At 35.6% G+C, this 8,369-nt stretch overlaps 1 protein-coding gene across 1 annotated transcript; it reads right to left on the reverse strand.

The window, feature by feature from the left end:
- Positions 1–973: 973 nt before the first annotated feature.
- On the reverse strand, positions 974–7,106 carry LOC148600239 (uncharacterized). The gene is made up of 3 exons (XM_088558972.1): positions 6,942–7,106; positions 4,150–4,290; positions 974–1,290 (listed from the first exon to the last, which is right to left on the reverse strand). The coding sequence occupies exons 1-3, from the start codon at positions 7,009–7,011 to the stop codon at positions 1,127–1,129; spliced, it is 375 nt and encodes a 124-aa protein (XP_088415098.1). The 5' UTR covers positions 7,012–7,106; the 3' UTR covers positions 974–1,126.
- Between the last annotated feature and the right edge of the window lie 1,263 nt (positions 7,107–8,369).

Here is an 8,369-nt window from a genome sequence, read left to right on the forward strand (position 1 = left end):
ATATTGTCTACGTACTGATTCAAGTGAATGTGTAGATGATATACACACCATGATGTATACTGATTTTCACAGGTCATTGCTATTGGTACACCTCGTTTAAATGTACCCTATAAGCAAGTCATCCACAGTTAACAGAAAGCTGAGGTTAGCTATCCACAATTAACAGAAGGCAGAGCAAGCCATCCACAGTTAACAGAAAGCTGAGGTAAGCTATCCACAATTAACAGAAGGCGGAGCAAGCCATCCACAATTAACAGAAAGTTGAGGTAAGCCATTTACAATTAACAGAAAGCAGAGGTAAGCTATCCACAATTAACAGAAGGCAGAGCAAGCTATCCATTATTAACAGAAAGCTGAGGCAAACATCCACAATTAATAGAAAGCTGAGGCAAACATCCACAAGTAATAGAAAGCTGAGGCAAGCCATCTACAATTAACAGAAAGCTGAGGCAAGCCATCTACAATTAACAGAAAGCTGAGGCAAGCCATCTACAATTAACAAATGTTACGTTCAACAAAATCTGAATAGTACAAAACAAGCATAACCATGGAAGAATACAGAAAACTTGTGAATTTATGAACCAAACTTCGAAGCATAGAGCAAACTGGTGAATTTAGTTACCTTACTTTGAAGCCTACAGAAAACTGGTGAATTTAGTTACCTAACTTTGAAGCACACAGAAAACTGGTGAATTTTGTTACCAAACTTGGAAGCAAACAAAAAACTGGGGAATTTAGTTACCAAACTTTGGAGCATACAGAAAACTTGGGAATTTAGTTACCAAACTTTGGAACATACAGAAAACTGGAGAAATTAGTTACCAAACTTGTTTTTATCCGTGCCTACTCAACATAAGGCTTATTTATTCATTTATTTTATTTGTTTAAGATAGATGGAGGACTATATCTATCACTGAAAAGTCTCGCTGTTTATTTCAGAATTCCGTCTAGATGTAGTATGTAAAAATAAATATCGTGAAAACCAATATTTTATTTTGATAAAAATTTGAATTATCAATGACATAATATATTATAAACAGTACACTTATCATACCAATGGCTGTATAGGCTATATAGGTCCATGCACACTATTCTTATTATACCCCCACTTGCAAAGTGATTTATATCAGGACATTAGTAGGGTGATTAGGCACATGACTAAAGAAACTAAACTAGAAGTCAGCGCTGGAGACATGTTGCATAGGTCTGTGCTACAGAAACACTGGCTTTCGGAAGCTGATACTGTGATACATCCGTCCAGAGTTAAACTTGAACATTCTCTTCCAAAAACTAAAATAGTAGAATAAGTTATCATTATTTCAATATTGCTAAGATAACTGACGTGACATTTATCATGCATGGTCCAGAATAACAAATCTCCTCAAATTGAGATTTTCCTAATAATTAACTCGTGTTTCGTCCAATGAAATTGCCTGAGGAAAATCTCAATTTTTCAATTGAGCCCAGCCAGGCCAAAGATCTTATTAATTAAGTTCAATTCAAATACATATATATTGCATACATACATGTCTTACGATGAGTAAAGGCAGATTGTGTATTTCCTCTACATGGCCTTGATAATTTTATACAAGTCAACAATAAAATATTAGGTATATGTCCTATTGAAAAGCGGAAGGACACTCTTAGAGCTAAGTTTATTTATTGGTGTTGTTTTCTGCAATAAATGCGTTTCTCAAAAAAAAAAAAAGGTACACCTAGAAACAAATACATAGTTCTTGGTAGAGATTTCTCATACTTTGTAAGAAATAATTCCAAATCATCTTCCAAATATACAGAAGAAGATGTTTACAAAATGCTGGAATTTTTAATCGACAACATATTTGTCCAGTGTGGTGGACGCCTTTTTCAACAAACGGTCGGCATTCCAATGGGAACAAATTGTGCTCCTCTACTTGCTGGCCAATTCCTTCACTCTTATGAGGCTGGCTTTATAGCTGATCTGATCCGAAAGAAAGAATAATTGTATCGTTTAGCTAGATCCTTTAATCTCAGTTTCCGCTATATATATGACGTATTATCTTTAAACAATCCTAATTTCGGGGATTTGATACATCGCATCTATCCCCAAAGAACTTGAGATAAAGGATACTACAGACACTGTGAAGTCAGCCTCACATCTCGACCTTAGAAATCGATGGTAAGGGAAAACTATTGACCAATCTTTACGACAGACGTGATGACTTTTCATTCAGAATTGTCAACTTTCCTTTCATCTGTGGCAACATCCCTTCAGTACCTGCGTATGGAGTGTTCATATCACAACTCATACGTTATGCCAAAGCTTGCCAAAACTACACAGACTTTTAGTATCGCGCTAGACTTCTAATAAGTAGGCTTCTGGAACAGGGTTATGTTACTACAAGACTGAATTCATCACTACAGAAGTTTTATGGTCGTCATCACAAACTCGTGGATCGTTACGGTGTATCCATCTGCGCCATGAAAACTGATTTGTTCAACGTGTCATAGTTTTCCTTTACTCTTTCGTCTACCCCGGACTTGACTTTTTGAGCATCGCGGTGGGTGTTTCTAGAAAAGCCGAAGACGCTTACCCTACCGGTGCACTTGGTCCATGCTCCCAGTTTTTATTGGAGTCCGAGTTGCTCATTTGCTTTTGTTACTTTGTATGTATGATTTTAGCTACTTTGCTGTGTATGTCTGTTTTCCATGTCTGGACTTCGTCCCTGGATTGCTTTCTTTTGATTACCGCTAGAACCTTGGTTCCCTTGATTACTCTTACAAAACAAGGTAGTATTCAACAGTACTGTTTTCTACAAGTAATGCGTTCTGACAGGTAAGTATTTATTGGTACTATTTTTCCAAGTAATGCGTTCTGATGATGAAGTATTCAGTGGTACCGTTTCTACAAGTAATGCGTTCGAATAAGGAAGTAGTTAGTATGGTATTCTGTGGTACTGAATGTAGAAGTAATGCGCACTGACAAGGAAGTATTCAGTAGTACTGTTTCTACAATTAATGCGTCCGAATACGGAAGTATTCAACGGTATTGTTTCTACAAGTAATGCGTTCAAATAAGGAAGTATTCCATTGTTCTGTTTTCGACAAGAAATGCTGTCTAACAAACGAGTATTAAATGGTGCTGTTTTTGACAAGTAATGCGTTTTAACAAGAGTATTCAATTGTGCTGTTTTCGACAAGTTATATCTCCTAATAAACAAGTGACATAGTATTCAACGGTGCTGTTTTTTTTTACAACTTATGCTTATTCTACGGTGCTGTTTTCGACAAGTAATGCTTTCTAACAAGAATGTATTTTATTGTGTTGTTTTTTATAATTTATGCGTTCTAAAAAGAAATTATTCAAGGGAGCTGTTTCGACAATTAATGCGCTCAAACAAGAGGGTATTTAGAGGAACTGTTTCGAAAAGTAATGCGTTCTAATAAGAGATTATTCAATGGTGCTTTCTAAAAGTAACTAGGTGATCTAACTATACAGTATTAAATAGTGCTTATTTCTACAAGTAAAATGTGTTCTCGGAAGAGATTATTCAATTGTGCTGTTTTCGACAAGTGATACATTCTAATTAGAAAGTATTCAGTGGTTTTGTTTCTACAAGTACTAACACTTGACAATTATGCAGGTTTTTATAATAGTCGAAGGTAATTTCGTTTGCCTAGTAACTATCCGTGATTTAGCATTGATATGTTGAACTGTTTGGATGACAACATGTTTGTACGGTTTGGTGGATTAGTCGACATTCTTAAAGGTATCAATGAACATCTCTACTCGCTAATCTTTTCCATTGCTCCTGTGACAGACCATCCAAAACTTCCTCTAATAAAGGGAATGCAAGTTGGCACAGTCTTTTGAAATTTCAGCTTCCGCTATGAAGATGATGTTTTATTTCTAAATATATCTTAATTTTATGACTACCTTAACTTATCTATTGGGATTGGTGCTAATCTTTTTGTTCTGTGTTGTTTTTTCAGTCCTTTGCGATCTGGAATTTTATTTCATTTGTTTAGATATTTTTTTCGGAACTGAAACTAATAAAAACACCTTATGGTAATTCTTATCAAAAATTGCCGTTAATGACCTGGAACTGCAAGACTAATTGAAAAAAAATATATAAGTTCTTGGTGTCTATGGTTCTAGTATATACTCACCAGTTGTGCCGTTATTTACAGTGGTGCGTTCTAGACATCTGTTACAAGTTTCTGAAATGTACTTCGTGTCTGTTGAAGAAACAGTGAACGGATCTCCACAAGTCGGACTGATCAGGGAACTACATTCATAACATCTGACACCTGAAGAAAATGCATATGGATACTATTCTTTTAAAACTGTGAAAATACATATAAATATCAAGACGAATATAGGACCCATATGTATATATTGTTTAGCATTTAATTTATCAATTTCATGGCTGCAATAAAAAAAAATACGTTCTACATGTAGTTCTCTGGATGTTTTTTTATATAGATCCTCTTGTTTGAAAACCCCCGGATTGGCTCATGCATATATACAAATATGTACATCATCTAAAAGAAATGTATAAACAGCTCTGAAAAGATGTTTGTCGTAACTTTATAACATCTTTGTTTTATCGAACAGGTTTCTGACCGAAACACTTTTTGTTACTACAATGTTTTACCTTTAAATGTACAGAGTGACATGCACATATACAGAATACATCAGCATATATGAAAATACTGTAAAAATACACAAGGCCTGCAGATCTCTTCTGAACCAGTAAAAGATGATTGATGAATTATAGCGAAATTAATGGGCAGCAACTTTATCAGTACAATACGATGCACTCGACAAAATTCACAACAATACCAGTAGAACACGATGCAATCGACAAAATTCACAACAGTACCAGAAGAACACGACACAGTCGACAAAATTCACAGCCAAGAATCGGAGCTGGTCACCTAGCACTGCATGACCCAATAGAGTACACAGAGGCAAATCCAGAGGGATCATGGGGTTGGCATCCCTCCTTTTTATTGAAAATATTGTCATTTTCATGTGTAAAAAACGCTCCCCGTTTGATAAAATGACCCTTTTGACCTCTCTCTCTGGCATTTTAAAATGTAAATATACCAGGAAATGACCCCAGATCCCTGCTGAATTCTATTGACTCGCTGCGCTAAGGGAAAGTATTTTGTCTTACTACGAAAAGGGCCTTAGCTACGGCATGTACAACTACGGGGCCAAATAGTGCCTAAAAAGTTCTGTAAACGTGTTAATTTTCGCTGTACTGACCGCGAAAATTAGTACTCGCGCAATGGATTTTTAACACTGTACAACGGTAATCATTTATTTTAAAATTAAAAATTGATACTCGCGAATATGTTCATTTGACAGAATCTGCGAAAATATAATGTATTCATTGTTTGTAACATATTGAGTTTCGTCAAAACTGGATTTAGAAGGGGGAAAGTTCGGGGGTTTAATTTACCTTTTAGATGGAAAATGTTGCGCAGATTTTGGTGAAAATGATCGAGCATTTAATCCCTCCTTTTACAAATTTCTAGATCGGTCCACTCACTCCTTTTATATTGTCTACTTATCATTCACACGCTGAAACCTATTTACCAATGGTATCTGTATCTCCCGAAAATAGAGTTTCTTAAAAGTGTTCACTTTTACATGATATCTAACGGAAAAGACAGCAGTCGCCCAGAAGGTCTCCATTATACACATGAAAGTCTCCATGTGCATTGACCCATGTAGGTCAATTTAATATCTTTTTTTTTTAGGGTAAAAAACTCCAAATACTTATATTATACACAAGTATAATACAGATGTGCAATATTCGTACCAAAAAAAATCGTTTAAATGAACTTTGGTTTGTACTTGGCTCGTTAAATATACATTGTTGGACAAAAAAAGTTTCCCAGATTTATAAGAGTAACCAAGGGAACTAAGATTGTAGCGGAAATCAAAAGAATGTAATCCAGGGACAAAGACCAGACATGGGAACAGACATAGGTCTCGTATTTATGTGCGTTGGTGGTGTTTCACTACAGTGTAGTGAAATACGCCTAGTGTGATGAAGATCAAAATAGTAGGTCTACTGTTGACTCTGGCCAGCCTGTTTTAGGTGGAAGGGATTCAAATTTCTCAGACTTAATTGATGTGGATCTCGGAGCAGCAAGGGCCGCAGAGATGTAGTGTGTAAGCAAACTGGCGTGTGGATATATGCCTTAGCACTCATCAACCTTTTCCCATCTATGAGTCAAATAGTTCCACTGCATTGTGGATACCCATTTATTGCAATGTCTTCGGGAGAAAAACAAGAGGATAAATCCAGTATAGGACCTATAAAGTCCCTCCTTCCTGTGCTTCAATGAATGGTCTAACACCGAAGCTGTAAGAGGTTACCGTAACAATAAAAGAAACTCTTAGTGCTGAAGTTAAAGGATTTTGGTCTATTACTGGTACACTGTAACAAACCAAAACTCCAAGCAGACACTTGGTACACCTTATTTATCATCGAACATATTTTATATTGACGATGACGATTATACAAGCACACAATTGTAATTCAAACGCGGTGTAAAAACAATACTACTTAAATTACTTGGTTTAGTTTATTGAATACAATGTAGTTTTTATTGAGAAATTACTTAAACAAATTAATCGAATATCATCTGAGGTATATTACGCTGTCCCCATGAAAACGTTGCTCTAGAATGGGTTTATTTGGAATAATAATTTTAAATGAGTCTTAAATGACCAAGAGAAGTGGAATATCCGGGGAAAGTACGCGCCTTATAAACACTGGCCCTTTCCTGAGAAATGATGCAGTCCGTTAGTTCATTTTACAATATTGTTAACTCAACTCAGTTTTTATTTTGACCTGTTTATCAACCGTATTTGCGATAAGCACCGTTCTTGAAGAAACTGGCAAAGTATATGTAATTTAAGTAGGATCTTAAGTACTCACTGTGTGATCTTTGAATAAAACAAATCAACATCAGAATAACGTTCAAACTAACTGTTTTAATATCCATCATCTAGACAAGGCGTGTGTGTCCTCAAACATATCTGATACTTAACATGTCGGAAATGAAATATTAATACCGATTCCGGGTGATCACATCGGACATTACACTGATGTAGTGTATATACTAATCTATTGTCAGTTGTAGATGGGAAAGTCAAAATAAGACGGTGGAGTATGTCTTCACCTCTGTCCTAACTATCTCGACGATTCTTATTTAGGTCGCCTTTACTTTTGGATCTTTTATACTATGAATAAAATTGCTGAAGACAACTTTGTCCTCTACCAGATTACTTCCAGAACAGGATAACTCTTACATCTATTACACACACCAAAGATTATTGTACCTCGGATGAGAAAAACAGATTATTTTTGTAACACTAATAAACAAAACACACACACAAAAATGGTTGAGTATAAATGGTGTATCGCATTAAAGGCTAAAAACCACTAATTCCACTTCCCATAGGCTTCTATGCTAATTTCACAATATTCAATGGCTTCTCTGGACTTTACCTTAACTTTAACCTGCAGAGGACTATATATCAGCATGATTCTACATATGTCAGCTCACAATCCTCAGAATGGCATGTGGGGTTAGCAGACTTGCAGTGCAGTACTGGTCACCGGAAGTGAAGTGTCTATAAATAGCATGGGAAATCCCAGTGTTTTCACAAGATAGGGGTATATTTAGAAATCATTATGGAGATTAGGCTTCACATCACAAGAAGCAAAATGCACCTATAAAATGTACAGAAATGTTTTTCCTTTCAGAAACTGTTTAAATTTTTTAAATGAGATGAGAACTTTTTTCACAACACTATGAGGAACAGGGGTAATTTCTGCGTAGGACTATTTTTGCGTACGTTCCAAATGCTCATTGGTTGAATTGGTGGTCTGTAACCTAAATACCAAAGATTGGGTATTCAAAGGGGTGCGTAAGGTTCCTCTTCTAAAATTACAATTTGTTTTTTAAAAGTTAAAGCATTTAAAATACTCAAAAAAGAATATCTTTCAATAAATAACCACGAAAAATCGGTACTTAGTATCGTATTATTAACGCAGACCCGCACATTGAGATAACCTTCATCGACCAAAGTATGATTTTGATGTATCCTTATATCTCCCATTTACGAACCTTTCTGTCACCAAAAAATAAACTGAAGCATTTTTGTATTTTTTGGCTACTCATACCTCGTTGAGGTAAAAATCATTTTTTTACGTTTTTTTTATTCTTCGGACTTCTCCTGTCTACAAAACGAAATAAATTGACAACACATAGTCCAATGTCTCTGCTTTACAATGGTACCAAGAAAGTTGCGGTAACACCTAGGAATTTGGGGTAAAATGAAAAAATGTACCCCTACCCCA

This window comes from Perna viridis, chromosome 13 (assembly GCF_037379345.1).
Source record: "Perna viridis isolate PV_CMFRI_1.1 ecotype Kerala chromosome 13, ASM3737934v1, whole genome shotgun sequence".
Classification (NCBI taxonomy): Eukaryota; Metazoa; Mollusca; class Bivalvia; order Mytilida; family Mytilidae; genus Perna; species Perna viridis.

Bases quoted from the DNA above. Each gene is read 5' to 3' on its own strand.
- LOC148600239 (XM_088558972.1), bottom strand. From the start codon at position 7,011: ATGATGGATATTAAAACAGTTAGTTTGAACGTTATTCTGATGTTGATT. The intron at 4,291-6,941 runs GTGAGTACTTAA...CATTTTCTTCAG, and splicing joins TTTTATTCAAAGATCACACA to GTGTCAGATGTTATGAATGT. The intron at 1,291-4,149 runs GTGAGTATATAC...CTACTATTTTAG, and splicing joins TGTAAATAACGGCACAACTG to TTTTTGGAAGAGAATGTTCA.